General features: G+C 38.4%; 1 protein-coding gene across 1 annotated transcript; it reads right to left on the bottom strand.

Annotated features, from left to right (window-relative positions):
• Positions 1–41: 41 nt before the first annotated feature.
• Positions 42–17,972, bottom strand: LOC139317945 (putative lysosomal acid lipase/cholesteryl ester hydrolase). Its single transcript, XM_070945126.1, has 10 exons — positions 17,936–17,972; positions 17,161–17,267; positions 15,241–15,358; positions 12,044–12,242; positions 10,162–10,271; positions 7,484–7,620; positions 5,543–5,689; positions 3,646–3,717; positions 1,912–1,977; positions 42–278 (listed from the first exon to the last, which is right to left on the bottom strand). The coding sequence occupies exons 1-10, from the start codon at positions 17,946–17,948 to the stop codon at positions 42–44; spliced, it is 1,206 nt and encodes a 401-aa protein (XP_070801227.1). The 5' UTR covers positions 17,949–17,972.
• Between the last annotated feature and the right edge of the window lie 9,990 nt (positions 17,973–27,962).

Here is a 27,962-nt window from a genome sequence, read left to right as displayed (position 1 = left end):
AAGCGGCTGAGAATTTTTCTCCAGAGATTCCAACACTGATATTAATGCTTGTGTTTCTGCATCAATTCAAGAATATCAGGATAACAGCGTTGTGGGGCATCCAAACCCAAAATAGGATCAAAATGTTGCCAGTCAGGAATATCTGTATAGAAAACTAAATAAGTGATTCGAGTCATCAATGATTCAATATTTCTTCTTTTTGTAGCAATATCTTTTCCTCCACTCCAAATGGCTACTGGCACATGAACGTCTTCTATTTTATAAAATGGAGGTGTTGTCTATGGATGAAAAAAAAAAGGAGAATGTGATTTGAGAATCACCCACTGTGCAGAGAAGTTGTCTGATGGATTCATGGAATGTTGATAGCTGGTTAAACTCATCGTGAAATCATCTATCAGAATTATCTGCCAATGACGGCAAAGATATGATGTGTAGGTGACTAATTGCTAACAGGTGGCATCAGAAAGCAAGAGGACAGCAATATCAAGAGGATGTCACTAATAGCTTTGCTTAAAAGGTATTAACTATTAATAGCTTTCCATCTCCTTCTTCTATGGTCTTGCAGCCAGATGATGCTGTCTTAATTTCAGGTGTTTAGAGAAAGTTAACATCTAAAATTAAGAAACCATCATTTCATTGCAAGACAACAGAGGAAGGGGAGGGATCATCAACCAAAGCAGCACATGCTGTTATTAAAGGAGTCATGGAAAATGTCTTGCTCTCTTTGAGGATCCTGAAGTTTAACTAGGCTGGAAAATTATTTACAAGGGAAGAAATGAGGGCTTTCTTAGCAAAACATCTTTATCTTGTTCTTTGAGTGTGTGATTGATTAATTGTTTGATTATCAAGGGCTTATCTTGGTCTTAAAAATCTAGGATATTTACAGTATATATGCCACAAGTAGAAAAAAGTAGATTGCAGAAATATAATTCTGAAATGTGTTAGAAAATTTCCACAATAGGTCAACATTCATCCCTGGTATTTTTTCTGTCAGTTATGTGGAAAAAAAAATACCAGTGTAATTCAGTCAACACTGTTCCTCATCCCTGAATGTTGACAGAAAAGCTGGATTTTAACAGCTTTCCAAATCTTTTGCCAGCAAAGCAGCCATCTTAGCCTTGGGAGTTCCAAGAAAAACAGTCATAGCAGAGAATGTATGTTTCTGAATCCCCACCTGTCCTATTTAGTTACCAGTTACCACCACATTTTTTTGTTCAGAGGTCGCTTTTGCTATGGTTTTGCTATCCTCTCCTTTGGTTCTTAAGCATCCACCATTACTCTTTTAGGCAGGGGTGGGTTCTACTTACCTTTACTACTGGTTCACAATGGGGCCACGTGCACGCACTTGCTTTGCTCGCGCTTGTGGGCGCTCTTCTGAGCAGAAGCATTCTGATGACATTGGGATCGGTGGGCGGAGCCTCCCGCTGGTTTTACTACCGGTTCTATAGAACCGGTGTGAACCGGGAGCAACCCACCACTGGTTTTAGGTCTCTATCACTTGAATGCTCTATAACTTCTTTGAGTTCAAGAGAGGAAGAAACAGAAGAACAAAGTTTTGACTGGTTTTGAGATACAGAAAGGAAAAAGCAAATCTAGGGTCTGAGACAGCTTCTCTTAGAGAAACCGTAAGATCAAAGTGAGAAGTTGGTACTCTGCCTACTTGAAACTTCACCTCTGTGAGACTCAGGAGAAGATGATGTTTTCAGAAAGATGGATAGCCACCCCTCCCCCATACAAAATAGAGAAGGATACAAAGATCTATCTCTAAATGTTTACATATGTAAACTTGCACAACTCACATTTCAACTAATTGTGTATTAGTTTGGAAGTATTCACAGCTGTTGAATAAATTATAGGAAGTCAATAATATTTCATTAGATTTTTTTTTTAAAAAAACATACTTTTTCTTACCGTGTTGTATACTTCCATGTTCTTACGACCATAGTCATAATATTTAAATTCCCCAGAACGTATAATCTAAAAGGAAATGAAACTATTATCTATAATTTAAAAATTAATCATGAAATTTTAATGCTAAGAAATATTAACATGATAAATATATAAATGTATGCACAACACTTTTATCTGGAATATTACAGAAAAATACAAAGTTCTTTAAAAGAGTAAAAACAGTAAACAGTGAAAAATAATATTTACTATTTTATTATTTTTTTATTTTACTAAGTATGTAAGGTAATAGCATAAAGAATAAATTTTAAAACATTAAATATGTACAACTAGTAAAAGGAACTAACCCAAATGTAATGTGAAATCTTAAATCAAAAATAAAACTCCTTGGGAAGATAAGGAATATCTGAACAGACTTTCACATGGGAACTAAGTATAGTGAAAGAAGGGTTGTCAGAAATAATTTCCTCCTAGATTTTGAAAATTTACTTTTATGGTAAAAAGGACAAGATAGGCCCATACATGTCCACATATCCTAGATTTTATCACATTTATTTATCCAATTTATATAGCCACCTGTCTCAGAAATGTGACTCTAAGCAGTTGTACAATCAAAACAAAAGCAATAAAAACATTTTAAAATAATCAGAAAAAAAAAAAGCAAAAACATGCTTTTAAGTTGAACTCAGGTACGAAAGAGCCACCCGTGTTAGTTTTATAACTTAGTTTTGTACAGTACAATAGCATATGGATTTCCATCTTTTTTGTACATTTTAATTACTGCCATATAATACTAACTTTTGATTGCATGATTATTGCTATACAGACAAAAAAGTGAAATCACAGCTAAGATATAACTTGCCAGAGTCCCCTCTTAGTGGCCTCTCTATTTGGTAATGATGAGAGAGAGAGAGTTCCTTGCAGGGGTGAAATGCTCCTGGTTCGGACCGGCTCAGGCGAGTAGGTAGTGATGGCGGTGGGCAGTTCGGAGAACCGGTAGCAAAAATCCCTGCCTCGCCCCCATGCCAGCTGAGCTGCGCGATCATCAGAGGCTTTTTTTCTTTTAAATGCCTCTGACGAGCCAATCTCTGACGATCCCAGCTGAGTTGCCTGCTGATCAGGCAACTCAGCTTGGATCGTCAGAGCCATTTGAAAGCATTTTTTTACATGGTTTTACATGTAAAAAATGGTTTTAAAAGTAAAAAAAAAAAATGGCCATGCCCACCCAGTCACATTACCCCCACCACCAAGCCACGCCCACAGAACCAGTAGTAACAAATTTTAGATTTCACCATTGGTTCCTTGATGTCAGTTTAGAAATCATCTGTTTTTGTACAAAAATCATTTGTAAAGCACTAACAGTAAAAGAAATACTTTCATGGTAATGAGGCGGTTGTTGTATTACATTAATTGGATTTCTCAGGAAAGCACCAGAACCAGAGACAATACATTGACACCAATTTTATTTTCTTTTTAAAATCAAATATCAAACAATTTACTATTAGGTTTGACTCTTAGATACCATGTTCCTTGACCAAGGAACCCCACTCTCTATCAAAAAACATTTTATTAAAAAATGTAAGCAAGTAAAAAAATGTTAAAACTGCATGACCAATAAACAAACAAATAACTCTATTTTTCATGTCTTTTATACTCGGACAAACCATTTAGTTAAGTATAACACTTTGACATATCAATTTTGATTTGCCTTGAAAATAAACTTTAACCATAATCTACCTGACTCCAGTGTTTCAAGTTTTTTACTGATGTAAAATCAGGAAAGATCCCAGCAAATACATCTGCCCGACTCTGAAAAATAAAAAAGAATTTACATTTTTACCCTGAGGGAATAAATGAAAAAAATACTTATTGTTATATTGTTGTAAAATACAAAGAAATTGGGAAAGTAACTGTTTCCTCCCATACTTCAATTTTCAAAAATAAATTGCACACAACCACAGACAATAGGAAAACAGTATTGGAGCAATATGTGATTTCTTTAAAAATGTCTCCCCAAATGTTTATAATAAATTTTCCCTGAATTTGTGATGGTGAACTGAGGGCCAGTTCACTAAATTTCAGTCAGTCTCAATCTGATTGGCTGGAGAGAACTAATGACATCATTCAACTTTCTCAATATTCTCAATATGTAGAATGGAAGTTGCAATGGCTAGTAGCAGAAAAGTTATTAAATTTCTGAATCTGTTTGAGGCCAATTTTTTTTCTAATTTTATTCGTCAAACAGAAATTACAAATTTGAACAAAAAAATAAGAAAATCAGAATGTGATAGGGACGATAGGCATACCAGTGCACATATACATGCCCCCTTAGGGAACTCCTAAATATGGAGTGAGATCTACAGAAGTTAAGTTAGAATTAAAACGATAAATGTAAATAGCTGAGACAACTGAATCAGGGAAGATATTCCAGACTTTGACAATTCTGTTACAAAAATCATTTTTTTTTACAAACAAGTTTAGAAACATTAAGTTTAAAGTGGTTATTTACATGCATTAGATTACAATTAAAACTTAAAAAGTCATTTATAAGTAAGCGTTACTATATACAATTTTGTATGCAATACTTACGTCTGACTGCAAATGTCGCAGTTCTAAACTATCCAAACTAAGCCTAGTAGTATAGGATATTCTATTATGGAAAGAATGCAAGACTTTTTTTTGTAAATTACTGCTGAACTCGCTCTATTGTATTAATGTCTGATTAGGATCATTAAGGATTCCAGACACTTGAACATTATTCTAGGATTGGACTAATGTATGTTTTGTAAGCAATAATGAGCTACAGCTATACAATATTTCCAGAAAGAAAAACATCATAGAATGAAATTCACAACTTGTAGTGAATTTTGAAAATTTGGTTTTTGAACAATGATGTTACAATGAACCTTGGAACATCACTTGTTAGAGATGAGTTGCACCTTTGATGCAATCATTCAGACCAGGTCCTTGGTCTTGAATGGTTGGTTTGAATAACTCTTCACTAAATCCAAACTCTGAAACCCATTAAGTTTCCTATATCCTTAGAGAATATCCAATTCACTCTTCCATTTCTGCATGTAAATAATCTGACAAATTTCGAACACTGAAGTGAACTCAATGCAATGTATTTACTACTGTTTGAAGGAGCCAACTCATCCTTTGTTGTCTTTTATCTCATTGCTTCCCTTCAATCAACACTATAAGTTTTGGTCTACATTTCTCAATAAATCATCCCTCTAAACATTTGCACAATTTTGCTATTGTAGACACAAACACAGGGCAGGTTTTTAAGAATTGGTTTTTCCTCCATCTTTGCTTAGTGTGTCATCTTGTGCCCATTGAGGCAACACAAGGTTTTCTCAGAGGGGGGCCCAAGTTAAGAGTCAAGCTGGATGAATCAGGGAGTGGGACAGATTCAGGCTAGGTAAAACACAGGACGACTTCTAAAATTCTGCTAAAACAATCTGTTTCAATTTTTGAATTCTGGGAGTTCAAGTCCACATAAGGTTGAGAAATATTGCTTAAAGTATAATTCTAATCTTCCAGTGGGCTGTGGTTTCCTGATCTGGTATTCTTCATTTGGCTAAAAGTACCTTCTTTGTAGAAAGTATAAATAAAAATAGAGCTTACTTACTACATTTAGATTTTTCTTGTTAAACCCTCCTGCAAGGAAAATGTTGTTTAAGCACAGTCGGTCAATCCCTGGATAACTGCATGCGTGGATCATGCTGATTTTTACTCTTTCACTTAAAAGGGAAAATTCTTTAGTGCCCCATATAAGCTGCAAAATAAAAATGACCCATCAATATTCTAATTCCAAGCACCTTCCTCCTTTTCCAGCATCAATTTTACTTTCCCCGTATTAAATTTATCGTTGGAAGTCCTTCTCTAGATTTCCCCCATCTGATCTTTTTCACACATCTCTATAGATTCACATTTGGAAATTTTATAGATTTCAATCAGAACAATTCTGTCCTCCATTGCAACACAATTGGAAAAAAACGATTTCTAAACAGGAAGGGAAAAAAATGTTTCTGTTGTATTTTTAATTCTGCTTGCTTTTTTTCATTTCATTCTGTTTCAATTGTAAGCCACTCAAAATTATGTGCAGGTAGTTCTCACTTAATGACCCTAATTGGGACAGGCAACTCCACTGTTAAATAAAATAGCCAGTAAGTGGAAAATTGTGTGGCTGCAACTATGCTTTCCAGTTGGAAACAGGCAACACTACTCTATTTCACACCTTTGCCTTTATCTCCTCACATGTTCCCTGTCCTTTGGAATGCTAGAGTGTCTGCTAACTGTCTTGTACACATTAAATGGAATATGATCATCCTGGCAACCTGAGATGGTGGGACAGTTTCTGGCTTCATACCATGAAGGGCTTTCAAGGCTGCTGGGGGTTCGTAGTGGTTTGGGAGAACCTCTAGCTAAGATTCTGTGAAGTTCAGAGAATCCCCAAATCCCACTCCACCCCACCCCTCCCAGGAGTCCCCACAAAGCCTGTTTTGGATGCAGATAAGTGCAGGGCATGCGTGTCAGGGAGGGTGAAAAATGGCCTCCCAGAAGTTTGGGAAGACCTCCTGAGGGCCTCCCGAACCCAGGGAGGTCGGGGAGGGCAAAAATGCCCCACACTGTGGTGCAGGAGGCCAATTAGGCCACGCCCACCATGGCCATGCCATCCAGCAACCGGGCTGAGAACCCCTTGCTAAAATTTTTGAAGTCCACCCCTGTTTCAAGGTGATAATTAATAGCTTGAATTAGACTCTCAAACCAGCAACCAAGGCAGTTTGGGAAATAGTGGTGTTACCACATGTGCCACCATAGAGGCCTCCAGAATTTTGCGTTGCTGCATTCTACACCAAGTATAGCTTTCAAATTCTCTTCAAGGATAGCCCCTATACACTACTAAAAATCTTGTTTCTGATTTTCTTTCAATTTTAATCTTTAAAACTTTGGCAACAAACGTACCTCAATAAGTACAGACATTTCTCTGTGTCCTAGAATATATGTGGGTACATAATTTTGTATTTACTTATTTAGTCAAGTTTATATAGTGTACATTGGAGGTGGTGACCCTTTGAGAGTTGTGTGCAACAAAATTTCATTTTGATGTTTGTCGATTAGTTTACATTCAAAGTCACAATAAAGTTATTATTCTATTCTATTCTATTCTATTCTATTCTATTCTATTCTATTCTATTCTATTCTATTCTATTCTATTCTATTCTATCCTATCCCATCCCATCCCATCCCATCCCATCCCATCCCATCCCATCCCATCCCATCCCATCCCATCCCATCCCATCTCATCCTACCTCACCCACGGCCACTTTCTAATTCTAATTCTAATTCTAATTCTAATTCTAATTCTAATTCTAATTCTAATTCTAATTCTAATTCTAATTCTAATTCTAATTCTAATTCTAATTCTAATTCTAATTCTAATTCTAATTCTAATTCTAATTCTAATTCATTCTAGACATACAAGTTTTCGGTGTTAAAATCATGCATTGGCCCCCTATAGTTATGTTTAGAGCATACAGGTAGAACAACTGAATAGGTAAATACCTACTTCTTTAACTCTGTCTGGAATTCTTCCAAGTACACCAAACGTCCCAGTAATACCTTTCAAGGAGTAAGTAGGTGTAAGGCTTATAAAGAGCTTCACTCTATCAGTGAGGCAGGGCAGGCTCGCAAAAGCCACAAAACCTGCAAAAAGGATTAAAATGGCAGAATTGCATGATTCCTCTATGTACTTTTAGTGATGGTCTGAATCTTATCCCCCTTTTTGAGAAAATCTTTTCCTGTCCCATATACATACACAGACACTAAAAATTAAACCCCACAATTTTTATATTTCTAGTCACATCTATAGATGAGCAGCATATAATGTTATTTTAGCACTTTTCTTATTATTTGTCCATCTACTGTTTACTTTAGCCCTAAACTCTGGAATCTAATCATACCTATCTAGTAAAAGACTTGGTAAGAAAAGGAGAGAGATTGCAGGAACCAAAGAAACTACCAACATAGGAGGTGTAACAGTTGATGGTGATTGAAGTTGATCTAGTTACTCTGTCACCTGCATGACTACTTCATATCTAATCTAGGCAGCATATTTGTCCTGATAAAGATCCATTTGATTCCTTTATTAGGGTACAATATTGGTGCCATCTTCAGTTCTCAATAATGTCTCAAGGGGTTTTGCTTCAAGGACTGAAAGCAAGTTTTTTCCCCTAGTTGGAGTAAATATCTGTTAATTAATGTCAGAAAGTTGTCTAGTAGTTGTCCACGCTGGAAACAGTTAATTCTAAGAATATTTCTCTCAGCTCACAAGTCAGCAAGATTTTGTTTTAGAAGTAGGTTATACTGGATGCAAAGATTCTAATGGATATTCAACTTCAAAATAAGAAGCCTTGATAGAGATTGTGCTGCTGATGTTATCTGATTCGGTAATGAAATGTCTACAAGAAAATCACCAAGAGTCCCACAAATAAGAAGTCTAAATATAAATTAATTTGGGGAGCAATATTATGATACTACCTTCTTTTTTAATCTAAGGGAGAACATTCATATTTTGAGAAGAGCACCACTTATTACAAGAAAAGCAGGGGTGAAATGCTCCCAGTTTGGACTGGATCACCCGATCCGGTAGCGATGGCAGCGGGTGGTTCAGAGAACCGGTAGCAAAAATCCCTGCCCTCCCCATGCCAGCTGAACTGCGCGATCATCAGAGGCTTCTTTTTTTACTTTTAAAAGCATTTTTTCTTCAGCCGAAAAAAATCTTTTAAAAGTAAAAAAAAAAAGCCTCTGATGATCACGCGGCTCAGCTGGGATCGTCAGAGCCTTTTAAAAGCATTTTTTCTAAAACTTCTTCGGCTGAAGAGGTTGTAGAAAAAATGCTTTTAAAAGGCTCTGACGATCCCAGCTGAGTTGCCTGATCGTCAGAGCCTTTTAAAAGCATTTTTTTACAACCTCTTTGAGATTGTAGAAAAAATGCTTTTAAAAGTAAAAAAAAAAAAGTTGGCCACACCCACCCAGTCACATTACACCCCCCCCAAGCCACACCCACAGAACCAGTAGTAACAAATTTTACATTTCACCACTGAAGAAAAGTATTTTGGAACTGTTTTCCAACTTAACCACCACTGTCTGAAAAGCTCCCATACCTTAGGGAGCAGAAGAATTAAAAATAGTAGTGATCTAGGAACGAGAATGTGAAAAAAGCCAAAGCCATAACAAGTTTCAAGAGTGAAAAAAATTATGAGGAGAAAAAGAGGCAAAGGAACTAGATAAATGCTCTGCAAAGGAGCCATCTTAATGCCCCCTCTGCTGGTGAAAGACTTGCCAGCAAGTTATAATACTGTAAATTGAAAATCCCAAAAGTGATACTTTGGTATCACTTGGCAGCTAACTAAATGTGTGGCGGCTTGCCACAATTGGCACCAGCAAATGTTCAGAAAGTAAAGCAGACATTTGAAGCCGATTGATCTCAGAAGAAGCAAAGTGACCCAACCTGAGTAAGGTGCTTTAGTGCATTTCCAAGGGCTACTCTGTATTGGCTGAAATTGCATTTATAAATTCTTGACAGCCATCTTTATTTTATTTTTTAAAAAAATTTTATACCGCCCCCTCTCCCGAAGGACTTGGAGTGGTGAACAGCCAAAATTAAAAACACACAATACAAACATTAAAATACTATAAAACGAAATTAAATTTATCTTTGGCTTCCCCAATTTAAACCCCCTTACTCATAAAATTCCCCAATTAAAAGATTTTTAACCCAGCCCGGCTTGCTGAAATAAAAAAGTCTTCAGGGCCCGGCGGAAGGTCCGGAGGTCCGGGATCAGTCATATCCCTGGGGGTAGCTCATTCCAGAGGGTGGGTGCCCCCACAGAGAAGGCTCTTCCCCAGGGGGTCACCAGCCGACATTGCCTGACCGACGGCACCCTGAGGAGGTCCTCTCTATGGGAGCGTATTGGTGGGAGGTTATCGGTGGCAGAATGTGGTCTCGTAAATAACCGGGTCCTAAGAATATATCTCAATAGCCCTTAATCAGGATAGATTTTGAAGGCTTCATAGCAGAGACAAAGACTGCTGGGGATAAATTGATGTGAAGAAAAACAAAAAAATTTACATAGATATTTTCTTGCAGTTGTTCAATCCAATTGAAAAAGAAGTGTTGGATCTTTCTTTGGTAAACGGAGAAAAACAGAAAAAAGCGATGCCAAGACTATATTCTTAACTTACCTATTCCTGCTCCTTGGGAATGGCCAACATAATATAAAGAGTCTTGTTTTGTTTTCTGTAGAATGAAATTTATTGTTGCTGGTATATCATAAATTGCTATTTCATGAAAACTGTAACACAAAAATACATAAAAATACACAACTGTAACTTTATTTGCTTCTTACTATCCCTGGACCTTAACGTCAAGGTACCTGATCGACGCCTTGACCATACACATGCTGTAATTGTTCCCATTTAAAAAATTAATAATTCTAAGTAGATTTGTTCAGAACAATGTCTATCTGGTATTGGTAATAGTGGTTTAGTTGGGCCCTGTTTGAAGACTCTTAAAGGATTTATATTATTCTACTTTTTTTATTATTTATATTATGGTGTACTATACTGTGCTATGCAGTGGTGGGTTTCAAAAATTTTTACTACCGGTTCTGTGGGTGTGGCTTGGTGGGCATGGCAGGGGAAGGATACTGTAAAATCTCCATTCCCACCCCACTCCAGGGGAAGGATACTGCAAAATCACCATTTCCTCCTGATCAGCTGGGACTTGGGAGGCAGAGAATAGATGGGGGTGGGGCCAGTCAGATCACCACGTAGTAGGGGCTGAGGGCGAGATCTATTGTCCCCAATCATCATCCACTAGAATCAACTGTTTGGATAATGTAGTTTTAATATATTCACAGAGGGAACTTATCAATTTCCTGGTTCAATCCAATAAGCCGAACAGTAGGAGCCCTGGTGGCACAGAGGTTAGAATGTAGTACTTTGGACTGCCACAGCCGGGAGTTCGATCCTAGCAGGCTCAAAGTTGACTCAGCCTTCCATCCTCCCGAGGTCAGTATAATGAGGACCCAGAGTAGTTGGAAGTAATATGCTGACATTATAAACTGCTGAAAGAGTGCTGTAAAGAGTGTGGTATAGGGGTAGGTTCCACTTACCTTTGTTACCAGTTCACAATGGGAGCATGCGCGTGTGTGCGCTCGCTTCGCTCACATGCGGCACTTCTGTGCATGCGCAGAAGCTTCTGCGCATATGCAGAGCGTCCGTGATGACGTCCGGGTGGGTGAGCAGAGCCTCCCGCTGCCGTTACTATCGGTTTGCAAGATCCAGACTGAACCGGTAGCAACCCACCACTCGTGTGGTAAATAAGTTTAAGTGCTATTGCTACTGCATCACTACATTTTTAGCTTTCCTTAAAATTTCCTTCATGGGAACCTGTCACTTACAGTTCAAAGACTCACAACATGAGAACTAACAGACCTATTTGACTCTTACTAAACAAATAAATATTCCTTTTGCCCATTTCTGTTTTCTAAATCCACCTTTCCATGTTGTTCAGTGACACCTATTTTTGACTTTAAGCCTACTTTTTTGTGTAGTATATGACTCCTTACAGAAGGAATACCAGATCATTATTTAGTAATATCATAAGATGGCCATATATAAGAAATATGTGTAATATTTTTTCCATATCCTAGATATCTTGATTATCAAAGTTCTTCTTCTAACCTTAAATTTATATTCAGAAGCTTCAGTAACCCATGAGAAATAAACAAATTGAAATTTACATATCTTTTTTTCTCCCTACTTTCTGCCTTCAAAATTCATACAGAATCTTTGCCAAGGCAACCAAAAAGCTTTTTAATGAAGAAAACTGGAATAAAAATATATCATCAAAAATATATATCAAAAATATATAAACCAAATAACATGTTATTTTTATGTGTTTCTATTTTGTGACATTCTTGAATAAATGTAATTATTGTATCCATTTTAAACTTGGCTAATATAATATGCAAATGTTTATTCTTAATTTACATTCACCCTAAAACAATAAATTTGTAGAATTGACCAAATATTTTCATTATCAATTTTCCTTGAAATTTACCTGAAATTCCAGAATTCTTGCTGCTCAATGGAAAACTCCTTGTGTCTTCTAGACCAAGTGGTCCCTCTAAAATTTATTATCCAGACATCATAGCCAGCATCTGCTAGGAAAAATCCCAGGCTGTTGCTAGGAAGATTTGCGATCCAACATCTCCCTTCCCACATAAAGCCATGTGTCAATAAAACAATTGGTCTGGGCCCTGCAAAGGAATCCAAGAATACATGATTGATTGTATGCTATCTATAAGTACAACACTCCTACAACACCCTTGCTCATTTGTTGAGGGCCACATAAACCAAATGCTTCTGTTTGCAGGATTATGGGCGATCTGCACAGACAGCCACAAGAACCTCGGAAAAGATGCAGCTGGTGTAATGTATTCTGAATAGGCGCTACATATATTGCCACACCAGTGGTAGGTTGCCCCAGGTTCGCACCAGTTCTATAGAACTGGTAGTAAAACTGGCGGGAGGCCCCGCCCATCAATCCCGACGTCACCAAAATGCTTCTACACATGCGCAGAAGAGCACGCCTGCGACCCCGTTGTGAACTGGTAGTAAACGTAAGTAGAACCCACCCCTGTGCCACACACACTGTCAGCCACAGTTTGCCCTTCAAATCCAGATATCTGCAAAACCTTAATTGTGATACACTAATCTACCACTGATATTTCTTTCAGAATATCTGTAAACTGACCAACTAAAACAACTTAGGCAATAAATAAACAAACAAACAAACAAACAAACAAACAAATAAATAAATAAATAAAACCAGCAATAAAATTGCATAACAATTGAGCATATTAAATATATAATAACATAAGAGGATCGATAGAGCTATACATTACTTATGTAACTCCCTAAAGTCATTCCTGGAGCCAAAATCATTCTGGTAACCTGTGCACCCACCTTATCATCAGTATCATCTTTTCAGTAGCAGTCTGGCTATCATATTGTGCTCCAACTGTAGCTTCCAAGCTGTCCTCAAAGGCAACCCAATGTACACCATATAGCAGATTTCAAATTTCAAATCTTTATTGTCAGTGCACAACATATGTACAATGAGATTGGTTGAGCTCCCTCAGGGCACATATTCAGTTTGTCAGGTGCACATGGCTCCTGTCAAAAAGGTTTCCTGGTCCATGGAGTGCTGTAATTTCTCTGGTGGTTGCTGCTGGAAGAGCACTCACAGCTGGTTTTTCTTTCTATCAATGTGAAGTAGAACTAGGAAGATGCACAAGTCATGGACCAGCTCTTTGGGGTGAGCCTGACCCCATCAAGACCATGTGTCAGGATCAAAGTTAATGGATCCCCATAAAGTAGCAATTCTAATTGTCAGTAGGATTTTATCTGAGCTTGTTATGTCCCAAGGTTGACTTAGCCTTCCATCCTTCCGAGGTGAGTAAAATGAGGACTCAAATTGTTGGGGGCAATATGTTGACTCTGTAAACCGCTTAGAGAGGGCTGTAAAAGCACTATGAAGTGGTATATAAGTTTAAGTGCTATTGCTATTGCTATCTAGTCCCTTGCAGCCTCCAGTACCAATTCAAAACTTCACTAACTCTTTTAATATTCAATATTCCCTACTGGAGCAATCAATCAAGGCTTGACTGCTCTCCCTTCATGATTACCAATAGGGACTACTCATGCAGGTGGGAGTTATTTATGAATAACCATGTAGTAATGTTTTCTACAAGGATGCGGTGGTTCAGTGGCTAAGATGCTAAGCTTGTTGATCAGAAGGTCAGTAGTTCAGCGGTTCGAATCCCTAGTACCACATAATGGGGTGAGCTCCTGCTACTTGTCCCAGCTTCTGCCAACCTAGTAGTTCGAAAGCACGTAAAAAATACAAGTAGAAAAATAGGGACCACTTTGGTGGGAAGGTAACAGCGTTGTGTGCACCTTCGGCATTGAGTCATGCCAGCCACATGACCATGGAGATGTCTTTGGATAGCGCTGGTTTTTTGGCTTAGAGATGAGCACCGCCCCTAGAGCCAGAAATGACTAGCATGCATGTGCGGGGGAATCTTTATCTTTACCTAATGCTTTTAAAAGGCTCTGAGGATCCCAGCTGAGTTGCCTGATCGTCAGAGCCTTTTAAAAGCATTACTTCCAGCTCTTGATGCTAGTTTAGGAATATACCATAGTTCAGAGGTATCAATCATATGGTCCATGGGAGGATAGGCCCAGAGTTGTCCCATCCAAGAGATGGTGAGGGACCAGCCCATGCCGTCCCAGCCCCACCCAGCCATTCAGCCAGTCAGGCCACACCCACACTGGCTCCCAAGGGCAAAAAATCTTGATATGGCCCACGATGGGATTGAGTTTGAATGCTACCAAGGAGTCTAACAGAATCAGGAGAGATGCATTACTACCATCTCCATTAGAATGGGCAGTGCAGTTTCTGTCCCATGACCAAGATTAAAAGTAGTGAACATGTCACTTCCCCTGGAATCCTCTATAATGGGAACATTTTCTTAACAACTTTTCCTAATGTTGGAGATCAGTGTAAGGTTGGAGATTAAGTGAAAGTTCTCAAGAAAGCTGGAATAAGGATTGTTCCCTTTAAAAGAGAGGCCACCATGTTTCTTTCATGACAAGGCAAATGGCATAATTTTCCCTCAGAGAAACCTTAACTATCTCCTGAATCCAGCCACACGTGCTCTACCTGTAGGAGCCAGAAGGGGCCTGGATCCAGATCACCAGAGGCAAAGCTCTCACTACAGAGAAACCTATCATTTCTTTGATTCCCCAAGTTCAAAGGAATCTTGGAATGAACCACCCATCATAATATACCGCTAACACCTGCACATTGTAGAATGGTAATATAATATTCAAGCCAAGTATCTACGGCTTAAAAAGAAGCTCTTTTCCGAAGTTGAAAACAGAAGCAGCTTTGTACTCTTCCCCTGCCCCCAAAGCAGGGGTGGGTTCTACTTACCTTTACTACTGGTTCGCAACGGGATCGCTCATGTGCTTGTTTCACTCACACATGCGCCTTGCTTCTGCGTATGCGCAGATCGTTGATGATGACATCCGGGGTGGTGGGCGGGGTCTCCCACTGGTTTTACTAACGGTTCTTGTGAATCAATCCAAACCAGGGGCAACCCACCACTGCCCCAAAGGCAGAGTGAGTTTTTCATGACCACTTGAATATATATGCAATCCAAGTGTGGAAATGCCACATTTCAGACTTACCTTCATGCTGGGGACAGTGTTTTCCACAAGGAATTCTATTTAACTGAAGATAATAGCCATCATCAGTCAGAACTTGATACTCTTCACTGGGATACCCCCAATATTGGATGATTTTAGGCTGTAAATGAAATAGATTCTTACTCAATAACTAATGTGAAGAGCTATTTTCAGTAAGTTGAATAGACTTCTGCTCCATATATCTTTGTGGGTTTATCTTCAGATTTAGTGAGTTAGCAGTCCTGGAAAATTAATCCAGATGGAACATGCAGAAATTATAAATACAGAACAGTTAAAAGCTATGCCTGAACTGCATGTTAGATCACAAACAAACCAATTAAAATATAGTACAATTAGCTGACATTTCATGGGTGTAGTAGCAGATCTTTTGTTGATTTGCTGTTGATTTGCTGCTAAAATTTGTGTGATAAGCCAATGATTCATCCTGAGAATGATGGGTGGAATGAGTGCTCTTGTCATGGTGGCCTGTGTTTCTCTCCATGCACCCCAGGTATCAGAGAGCAAATGTCCAGGGCTCAGGAATCCTGGTCGTTTTTGGTTAGTTTTGGTAAAGCTGGCTTGATGTCAGGGTTCTAACCAATGCCCTAATAAAATCAGGAGCCTCAAGCTTTTTGTAAGCTTGAGGCTCCTGATTTTGCAAGAAAAATCCAATTGTTTATTAGTAGCGCCATGTCGACACGACCTAAGTGAAACCAGCTCTGACTTCACCCAGTTCGCACTTTGACTCTGACCCTGTTGCCCCCACTCCCCCCAAGGTGTGTCACCAGTCACATTCAGTCAAAGCAATTTCACGGATCGTAGAAGTCATTCCCTCTGGCCATTGCAGGTCTCCATGGAGATGGCCTTGAATTCTTCGGTACAGCTGCGAGGTGCGATTTCCCATCCCCTTGCCTATGGCAACTCAGGAGCAGGTCAGGAAAGCTTCACGAGTTGGCAGCTCTGCTCAATGAGTTACTCCTTGTAATGATGTACTGTTATCTCTACTGGGCAGCAGAATAGAACATGTTCTGGTTCTGTCATATTATAATAAAATAATGTCATCATAAATGGTGGAGCTTCAGAACAAATAGATTTTTACTTCAGAAGTTGGCTCAAAGGTGCTTTTTCCAAAAGGCAATGAGACTTTCTTAACTTTTTCTTTGAAACATTTTGTTTCTCATTTCTCATAAGAAAAAAAAAACATGACAGTCCAGTTGCCTTTTGGAAAAAGAACTTTTGGGACAACCATGACCTGGAGTATTCAGAATCTCCATAGATACTTTAGAGACCTAGGCTCCCTTTAAAAAGCAGGAAGCAGGAATTGGTCCCAGCAAAACCTCTTTTATTTACACGACTGTGAATTACTTTCATTCCCAGTCAGCAAGATTTTCAACAGTTTTTCAAAGGAATATTTATCATATACATTATCTCATTTGGCAAGCTGCCATGTAACTTGTTTCCAAATGCAGAGTAATAGAACAGAACTCTTGCAACTATCGAACAAACAAATTGTTTCCTGAAAAAGCCCCCTCCCAGTTCGCTCTTCTTTTGTTTCCTATGGGAGGGGCCAATCATCTCCAAGGTGTGGCTTTACTTCCAAATTGACCCTGCTTTCTGAGTTGTTCTTGTCTTCTGGCAGCTCTGTGCATGCACACACTGGGAACAGGCTCCAGGTGTTCCTCTGCCTTGCTGCTGTCTATCTCCCTCTCTGCCTCCGATGCAGAGCCCTCATCTGAGCTTTCCCCAGCCCCCAGGACTGGCCTATGTTCCTTCCCAACCTCCTCACTGTCTGACTCTGCTGCCAACTCCGCTGGCCGCCGGCGGGCCGCAACAAAGACTTAAGATGGTCTTGGCATGCCAAGGACAGAAGCAATGAACACAATCACAAAAAATATATATATTTGTTTCATGTATACAACTTACAATTGTCATGAATCCTTCAGGATTCAAATGTCTTCTATTGAAAGAATATTCTGAATTTGTAGTCTGCTGGATTAAGCATGCCAATGCCAGAAACACCCACATCCCACCTGTGGGTAAAATAATTATGTTTTAAGATTACAATTTGAATGTCTGAAAATCTTCAGGAATCTTTTTTGACAGGTATTAGAATATATTTCCCAAAGGTCTGGCTGTATTGTCTTCACAACTAAAACAATTTGGCAACATTTATTAGTTGGCATTTCCTAGATTTATGCTCTGAGAATGGTTGACCATTCTCAATACAGAAACTATACTAATAAAAACAATCTATTCTTTAAAAAAAACCTTATTTACAGTCCAAAAATAATTTAAAGTCATTTAAGAAAATATTATTAAAACAAATCTTTTTTAAAAGGCAAAGAAAAAGGCAAAGAAGGTTTTGTTGATAACTACAAAACCTGTTTTCCTGCAATATAAATGTATGTATGGATTGAAGTATGTGATATGTTTTCCTCATTCTCATGTACTGAAAATGAAAATGAGGTACATGAGAATGAGGAAAACAAATCACATACTTCAATTCACACATACATTTATATTGTAGAAAAACAGGGAGAGGTATTTCAGCTGTCCTATTTTTTGGAAGCATTGGATAATTATCATTCTGAAACCTGACCCTTTAAAAGACTCAAACTCCATAATGCCCAGCTAGAATTCTTGATCAGTTATGTCACTGTAAGAAAATTAAATTCAGTTGTAAAAGTCTAATGCTTACCTGTTAAGTTCATTGTCCAGGAGACCTTGAATACTGAACAGATGCTGCATAAAGTTTAACAGAATATAGTAAAGTACAAGTAAGTTGGTGAATGTAACAATTTATGTGATTATACATGATGATGTAAGAGCTAAGCTGAACAAATTTTCTAAGACCTTTTGAATACCCTTAGGTTAAAATCTATATCAAGTTTAAGTTTTAAATTGGCTGACTCAGGGAAGCAAAAGATAGAATCCAAGAAAACAAAAACTTCTACCTAATTGCCTAAGGCTGCTCATTACCTGTATGTCTCATGATGCCTAAGGATGTTTATTATTTATGGGAAGAAAAGGATTTGGACTTGAAACAGCTTGGGCAAGAAAACCTGGATGGTTGCTAAAAGCTTTGAAGGCTCCTTTTTAAATTCCAAAGAACAATGAAAAATTAAATCATGCAGTGCCACAGGAAAGATTTACAGGTCAAAGCAAAAAGAAGGAATATAAAGTTGGATTATTTGACCAGCAATGAAATATTCGTTTGATATTTCTGTAATTCGTAATGAATGTACCTTTTGGTGAACTAAGATGGAAAGTATGATGATGATGTATATAGATTGTATTTATTTTATCCATTTCAAATATTTATGTAGCTGCCCATCTTGAATGGAACTGTGGGCAGCTGCCAATCAGCAATTAAAACAATATCAATAATAAAATAACAGAATACATAAATAGATTAATACCACAAACAATAAAAGCAGGCACAGATAAAAATTAGATCAAAGTTAGGTTCTGGGCAGAAGAGTGTTTTCTATTTTTAACTTTAAAAGAAGGTAATCTTTGACTTACAACCAGAATTGAGACTTGCAACCAGAATTAGAACCAGAAGTTCCATTGCTAAGCAAGAGGTTGATTTTACAACCTTTTGTAAAGCAAATCCCTTAAATTGTTAAGTGAATCCAGCTCCCCTCATTGACTTTGCTTGTCAGAAACCAATCGGAAAGGTTGCAAATGGGTGATCACATGACCCTGGGAAGTTGCAATAATCAGAAGTACATGCTAGTTGCCAAGCACCCAAATTTTGATCATATGACCAGGGAGATGCTGTGATGGTTATATCAGCTTCTATGAATAGACTATGTCCAAAAGATATTATTGAAGAAATATCATGTGTAAAACAATTTTTTTCTGACAAGGTGGCGATGCTATCGAAAGTGGATTTACAGCTAACAGGCCAAGAGAATGACTAAAAAAAAAAAAGTTTCACTGGATCTAGAAAATGTTGTAAAATTTAAAAAGCAAATACAAATAATAAACCAAGGGATTAATCTAGATATTTTCTTCCCATTTGATGTTCAAAAGAATCTCATTTTTTTTTTTAAATTTGATTTATATGCCGCCCTTCTCCGGAGACTCAGGGCGGCTTACAATGCGTTAAGCAATAGCCTTCATTCTTTTGTATATTTTATACAAAGTCAGCTTATTGCCCCCACAAACTGGGTCCTCATTTCACCTACCTTAGAAAGGATGGAAGGCTGAGTCAACCTTGAGCCTTGGAGAGATTCGAACCAGCAGAAATTGCAGGCAGCTGTGTTAATAACAGGGTGCACTAAACCCTTGTACTATCAAGGCTCTTAAAGCCTGGAAAAACTTTGATGGGAAAAAATGAACAGAAATCAAATTTTAAGTCAATATTTATTTATTTATTTATTTCCAAAAATTTATATGCCGCCCTTCTCCCTAAGGACTCAGGGCGGTGAACACAGGTTAAACATACAATAATAAAAGGTAACGTAATTAAAACCCAGTTAAAACAATGGCAATAAAATAATAAAACCCAAGGATCAGGGTCAACCCATTTGTTGAAACAGCCAAGTCTTTAAGGCCCGACAGAAGGAGCGGAGATCAGGCACTGTCCGAAGCTCGGTGGGTAACTCATTCCAGAGGACAGGAGCGCCTATATTTGAATGAACTAAAGAATAGAAGTAAATGGAAGGAATATGAAGTTGGTTTAAATGATCAAGGTTAAAAAAGATATGCTGTTCCTATCCTTTTTGGATTTTCTGCTGACACCAGGACTGAAAAAAAAAAAAGATGGTTCATGGATTTGTTTATATATATAAGAGATGGAAAATGGGAAGAAGAGATAAATGTTTCTGACTTGAGAAACATTGAAGAGTTAGCTAAATTTATATATAGTTGTGATAATTAGAAGTCATTTTAAATATATTTTTATTACATTCTTATTTTTTCTTATTTTTTCTTTTTAATTATACTTTTCACTCCTCTCTATCTTCTTTTGAGTTTAAACTACCTTAGATGTTACTATTATAATCAAAATGATTACTAATTATATACATAAGGAATTATTTCCATTGTCTTTCTGGCTTCTCTTTATCCTAAACATTCTGAAAAGTCCTTTAGCCTCTACCCTTGTTGAGAAAGATATTATCCCTTTTCTTGTCTGTAGCATAATTTTCACCCTTTTCGGGAAATATTTTTGGTTTTTCTGAGTAGTGTTGGATGTCTGCCCCTCCCCATCAATCTTAAGTATAAAGGCAGCTTTTCTTCTTGCAGATGTCCTCTGGTGTCTTGGTGCTATGCAAAAATTTACTCTACTCCTTTGCAGCATCTCTCATTTCTAGCAGGCTACATTCCTTCAGTATCCCAGATAAAGTGCTACCAAACTCCCTCAGTTAGACAAACATGTCCCTTTTCTTACAAAAGCCAGCTCACATCCCAATTTCCCAACTGATGCACTTCCCTCGCCTTTCATCTTAGAAGGACCTGGAGTTTATAGTTGAGCTTGGACTATTTATTTGTTTGTTTGTTTGTTTGTCTGTTTGTCAAACATGTACAAGATAGCAGGTATCAGTATGAACATGGACATGAACGAAGGAATGAATACAAATAAATGGGGACAGTAGGACAGGGAGGGTAGGCATGCTGATGTACTTATGCACATCCCCTTACAGACCTCTTAGGAATGGGGTGAAGCCATAGACAGTTTAAGGTTGAAGCTGCAAGGGTTTGAGGCAGAGGTGGGTTTCAGCAGGTTCTGAGCAGTTCTGGAGAACTGGTAGCAGAAATTTTGAGTAGTTCGGAGAACCGGTAGTAAAAGTTCTGACTGGCCCCACCCCTATCTATTCTCTGCCTCCCGAGTCACAGCTGATCAGGAGGAAATGGGGATTTTGCAGTAACCTTCCCCTGGAGTGGGGAGGGAATGGAGATTTTACAGTATCCTTCCCCTGCCACGCCTACCAAGCCACACCCACAGAACCGATAGTAAAAATTTTTGAAAGCCACCACTGGTTTGAGGAGGTAACAATGGAGTTGGATAAAGCATTCCAGGCATTGACCACTCGGTTGCTGAAGACATATTTTCTGCAATCGAGTTTGAAGCGGTTTACCTTTAGTTTGTATCTATTGTTTGCCCATGTATTATTGAGGTTGAAGCTGAAGAAGTCATTGACAGTTAAGACATTGTAACAGACAATTTTGTGTACTATGTTTAGATCAGACCGCAGGTGGCGCAGTTCCAGATTGTTCAAGCCCAAAATTTGAAGCCTGGTGGCATAAAGGATTCTATTCTAGTACTCTTCTCGTGATGTAACTCTGGACCCGCTCAATCATATGAATGTCTAATATACGGTATGGATTCCAGGCAGATGAGCTGTATTCGAGAATTGGTCTGGCAAAGTTTTTGCATGCCATAGTTAACAATATAGTGTTAACAGGTATAAGTGGTTGCATGATAAAATGAAAGAAAGACCTAAAGGTGTGCTAAATATTGATTAAAAGTGAGCTGAAATATCACCAAGTATTATTTATGTAAATAGTTAAAACACTGTACATCTGATAGTAATTGAAAATGTTATTATACTTATATGTTTTATGTCTTTGTCTGAATGTTTTGTTTCTCTTTTTTTGTTTTTTTTATTTCTGTTTTGTTTGTAAAAAACCTCAATAAAGTTTCTATTAAAAAAAAAAACCCAATATAGTGTTAACAGAGAAGAAGCTTTGCAAAATCAGGTTAACAATTCTTAATGCCTTTTTGGCAATGCTGTTACAGTGAGCTATGGGGTTTAGATCGTCTGAGATGACTATAGAAGGACTTTATACTGTAGTTACACTCTATATCCTGCCCAGAAGTTTCAGTTTCTTTTCACTCTGTCGAGTCCTCAGTGTTCTTATAGCTGAGACCCTTTCCCATCCTCTCCCCCAGCATTGGAAAAGGATTGTCTAGAGCAGCTGCGCTGTCCAATGTGGTTGGGTGACTTTGGGTCAGACACTCTCTCAGCCCAACTCATGTTATAGGGTTGCTGTGGGAAAAATAGGAGGAGTATTGATTTGTTTGCCACCTTAAATCACATGCGAGAAAAAAAAATCTGGGATAAAACATTTTTTTTAAAAAAAGAAAATGAAATAGCCGAACCCTCTTGAGAATCAGGAATCAAAGGATTTAACATGTTCTCACCAGATGAAGGTGGCATGTTGTACTTGTAGCACTAGAAAAGCCTCAAGTATGTGGTAGCATTCCTGAGAAATCTCAGATCCAAAGCAAGTAGTAAAGATGCAACAGGCATCCTTACATATCAGGGATGTAAGAAAGATTAGCCCGCTCTGACCCATTTTCAATTTCCAAATGGGACCAGACAGACATGATTAGATGCTCTCAAGCTATTAATTCATCTACTATAACACTGGGAGAAGTAGAAATTACCCAGGAGGAGAAATTAAAACAATACTTAATTATAGGGCTTGAAAGGACTTTGGAGAGTATCTAGTCCAACCCATGCCCAAGGGAGAAGTTCTTAAATCATCTTGGACAAATGGTTGTTCAATCTTCTAGCATTCCCAGTTGCAATGTATGGTTGTGAAAGTTGGACCATAAAGAAGGCTGAGCATCAAAGAATTGAGGCCTTTGAACCTACGGTGCTGGAGAAGACTCCTGCGAGTCCCTTGGACTGCAAGGCGATCAAACCGGTCAGTCCTAGAGAAGATCAACCCTGACTGCTCTTTAGAAGGCCAGATCCTGAAGATGAAACTCAAATACTTTGGCCACCTAATGAGAAGGAAGGACTCACTGGAGAAGAACCTAATGCTGGGAAAGATTGAGGGCAAAAGAAGAAGGGGACGACAGAGAACGAGGTGGCTGGATGGAGTCACTGAAACAGTAGGCGTGACCTTAAATGGACTCCGGAGGATGGTAGAGGACAGGAAGGCTTGGAGGAATGTTGTCCATGGGTTCGCGATGGGTCGGACACGACTTTGCAACTAACAACAACAAAGCATTCTCACTGCCAGGAAATTCATCCTTATTTCCAGGTTGGATCTCCCTCTGAAAAATCCTGCTTTCAGATGCTATGGAGAATAAATCAGCACCCTCCTCCCTTCACTTTTTTCAAGACTGCTCTATGTTAGGAGTCTTCTCCCCTAAGCCTTCCATGACAAAGAAACCTGAGACGTTATTAGTATGCAGAAGACTAACTTTTATTTCACCCAGCTCTAGTATTGTAACAATCTTTATGAAAGTACTCACAAACCAATTCAGGGCAACACATCCTTTTTCAATGCACCCATAAGCCACGGTGAGAAGAAATGGTATAAAACTTTCTGATTCCTAATGGTGCTATATATGCTGTCAGCATCTTAGGGGCAGACAACTCCCCTGAGAAGTTATAAAGTCAAGGAAGAGCCTAGCACATTGTCAATTAAAAAAACCCAACAACTTATACCCAATTAGACAGACCCAAACTCAAGACAGATCCAAAAGCATTGGATCCTGAATAGGGTCTTTTATATCTTCCTATAAATGGTCATAAATAATTGCACCCTGGACTGTTGGCCTTCTGCTAAAGACCAACTTGTAAAGTATTTGTACCTTTTTTACTTTGTGCTTTGCCTCGCTGTGCAGCTATACTTTCTTTTCATCTTTTTTGGATGCCTTCAAAAGGATGTTTGGCTACTCTGTTTGCTAGTGGCTAAAAAACTCCAAGACACCTGTCTCCTACAACACCTGTGTCAAGGCTGCAGCTTTATTGGCAACTCTGCTGTGCTGATGATGGGGAAAGATTCAAATGGTAGAGAACCAGGGCAATCCAAATGCCTGCAATATTGCTAAACAGAGTTTAGTGCTAATCTGCCCTTCCATACACTTGAGACAAAAAGTCAGATGAAATCCAGGAGCCCTGAATGACTGTCTCCATAGTTGTTTCCTGTCCAAGAATAGGAAAGATGAATAAAGAAAAAAAATTGTGAATGATATCAGTTATGTGAATGGGAGAAGGAAAAAGATTTCACTGCATAGCAAGAAGAGACGGTACATAATCCACCCTCTGAGCAATTTGTGGGATTATTGACATTTCTTGCAATGGAAACAACTAGGCAAGTATTAAAACAATCAGACATTCTAAGAGGTGATTGTTTCTCACAGAGAGGCATAAATCTAAGAGACATAAAAGGGAGTAGCAAGTCCTATATAAGACCATTTAAACATGCCAGCTGATGTTCACTCAGGGACATCAGGAGGGAACAGGTGTGCAAATCTGAACTGCAACTCCACCTCCACCCCCAGCAAGGTGTGGTCAATGAAAGCAATGATAATCTGCTGCTGGAGCCATTAACATTTTATAGAAAACCATTTTTCAGAAATAATCCAGAGAAATATATTTTTACCGATGAAGGAGACATTTTTAATTTAACCACAATATATAATGACATTAACTCTTTTTGCTTAAAATGATTATCTTGTTCTTAATTGGAAATAACACTGATGAAGGTTACAAAGTAAGATGGTCATCTCAAAATGACTTTTCTGGGAGATCACTAAGGATTAGTTTTGAGAGGCTTCCTCCATTGAGGAAGGGGGCCAATCAGAGGTGGGTTTCAGCAGGTTCTGACCAGTTCTGGAGAACCGGTAGCAGAAATTTTGAGTAGTTCAGAGAACTGGTAAATATCACATCTGACTGGCCCCACCCCCATCTATTGTCTGCCTCCCAAGTCCCAGCTGATCGGGAGGAAATGGGGATTTTGCAGAATCCTTCCCCTGGAGTGGAGAGGGAATGGAGATTTTACAGTATCCTTGTCCTGCCATGCCCACCAAGCCACACCCACAGAACCGGTAGTAAAAAAATTTGAAACCCCTCACTGGGGCAAATCTTTAGATAGTATCATCTAGTAGCCTGCTATCTTCTTCTAGCTGGCTACTAGCAATTTGGAATTCTAACTATGTGACCTGGTCTTCAAAAGTATTGAAGATTTGATAACTCTTAATGTTTGCTATCTAATATTTTGTTCTTATAGAACCAGCAAGCTTTCTCTCTGGTGGTGTTCAATTGCTTGCCTTCAACATTGCTGAAAGGGAGATTCAACAACACAGAGCAACAGTTCAGGAACTTACATGTCGCTACTAGCTTGACAGACATTCTCACAGACAGGTCTCACATGTGTTATTATGCTCTCTTTTCTTGTTAAGCAGGTTTTCACCTGCTGTTGGGTCTATTCTTCTGACAGACGAGAAGAACTCATTTTCCTTTTTGGCAATAAGCATGCCAAAACCTCTAGACAGTAGCTACATTCTACACTGTTGCAAGTGCTACACGGGGAGATAGCAATTTAGAGGCCTCACAATCCCAAATACACACACACACATCTTTCCTCATTCATTGAGCATTTATTGTATTCGCAACTGCTTTTCTCTTTTAGTCTTTGTATGTTTTACATTATGTATGCATACTCATTTTGGATAAGGTTATTCATTATATGTTGATTATCTGGGATGGTAATAAACTTCAATTGACTAACTTTGTTGCTTGTATCCTTATGATTTATATTGATTGTTTCCTAGTATGATTTGATTGTTTATTTGTACCCTATGACTATCATTAAGTATTGTATCTTATGATTCTTGACGAATGTATCTTGTCTTTTTATGTACACTGAGAGCATATGCACCAAGACAAATTCCTTGTGGGTCCAATCACACTTGGCCAATAAAAAAATCTGTTCTGTTCTGTTCTGTTCTGTTCTGTTCTGTTCTGTTCTATTCTATTCTATTCTATTCTATTCTATTCTATTCTATTCTATTCTACTCTACTCTACTCTACTCTACTCTACTCTACTCTACTCTATTCTAACAGACTGTACATTGGGAGTATATTATTAGGGCTATCCCAATGAACAATAGGACATCCTGGCCAAAAAAAAAAGAAGATAGTCATTGCCTAAAGCAGATGCTTTTTAAAGCAGATGCTGGCTATGTTTGGAGAATTAATATCAGGGCAAGCTCCTGATCTAGAAGACACCAAAGATTTTTTACTAGACCAGCAAGAATTTTTGGAAAGGTAGGAGGCAGACAGGTTTTTGGTCTTGAATAGTTAGCATGGATTTTTAGAAAAGAAGTTGCATTACAGCAACTATATTAGTCTGCCAGAAATATTTGGAATAAAAATGTTACAGTATGGAAATAATCTGTATTCCCCAATTCTGAATTAAAATACCAAGACTTTTTGGCCTAATATTACATTCTGATGCCTACTGAAAATCTACAGAGGCCACAGCCATGCTGTATTCAGTTTCCCTTCATTGCAGTTTCATTTCTCCAAGCTACCCTTTTCCTTGAAGTCTTTTGGAATCGCAGAGCATAAAAGAGAGTGAGTATAGTGAGATGGCTGAGGTCAAATTCATTCCAGAAAGCTGCTAATTCCAAAATGTTCCATATTCTCTTCTTAAGTCAGGACTTGCTGTACTGTCAAGGTGATGGTTAAAATTAGCAATTTTCATAGCTGCAAATCTTGTACCATAAAGTACAAACAAATATCGTCTCCAGCAATCTTTTAAGCTTCTGTTGCTGCCCTGTAAAGTTCCAATCACCTGTTCCATCTTTTATTTTTTATTTATTTTTTATTATTTTTTAATTTGATTTATATGCCGCCCTTCTCCGGAGACTCAGGGCGGCTTACAATGCGTTAAGCAATAGCCTTCATACTTTTGTATATTTATACAAAGTCAGCTTATTGCCCCCACAAACTGGGTCCTCATTTCACCTACCTTAGAAAGGATGGAAGGCTGAGTCAACCTTGAGCCTTGGAGAGATTCGAACCAGCAGTAAATTGCAGGCAGCTGTGTTAATAACAGGGTGCATAGACCACTGTACTATTAAGGCTCTCCATTTCAGCTGATATTTATAACTTTTTTCTAGATAATGTTTTTGTTTTGTTTTGTTTTTAATGCATATTTTATAAATACCTTATACAAAAGTTATTTTTTATGGTATGTTCAGCTCAGTAGTGGGTTGCAAAACACGTCACTACCAGTTCCTTCTTGCACGTGCGATGTTTCTGCACATGCCCAGAAGCATCTGATGTGCGTGGGTGGAGCCTCCTGCCGCCACCGCTACCGGTTCACTGATCCGGGTAGAACCGGTAGCAACCCACCACTGGTTCAGCTAGGATAAGTTTCCTTGTGTAAGGTCCCAAAATACACTTGAGTCACCAGAATGCCAAAGAGAGAGACTCAAGACGAGGCTTGGAAAAAAAATCCAGATTTTATTTATGGCCAAAAACAAAATACTGGGTGGAACTATATCCAGAACATACAGGTACAATGCATGCGAGGAGATAGCCACACCTTGGGGAAGATATGGCGTCCTTTTATACCCTCAGAGACGTCAGCTTAGTACCCAATTCTGGCCTCCTAATTTAGGTTTGTGTATTCCTTGTTGCCCTGCAAGGGGGAATAGAAACTTCCCAATTAGTCATTTTGAGCATTTCTTTGTTTACTCAATTGGCCACTTTGGCCCCCTGGCCCTGGAAAGTAGGAGTCTATCCAGATCAAACATAAATTAGGACTGAGGTGTAAATTATCCCTTGGAGATACGTACCATGCTCTTAGATGGCACAAGAAAAAACAGGGAGAAGATTGATATGGGTTCAGGTCAAATGGCAGGGACATATGTTTGACAAATACCAGATACATTACAGAGACCTAATAACAGAATATGTTTGTTACAGGAGATACAAATATAAAGGCATAATATATGTGATACA

Source organism: Pituophis catenifer, unplaced genomic scaffold (genome assembly GCF_029215685.1).
Source record: "Pituophis catenifer annectens isolate HBS135680 unplaced genomic scaffold, rPitCat1.0.hap2 SCAF_6, whole genome shotgun sequence".
Lineage (NCBI taxonomy): Eukaryota > Metazoa > Chordata > Lepidosauria > Squamata > Colubridae > Pituophis > Pituophis catenifer.
This window is presented reverse-complemented; position numbering and strand designations above follow the sequence as displayed.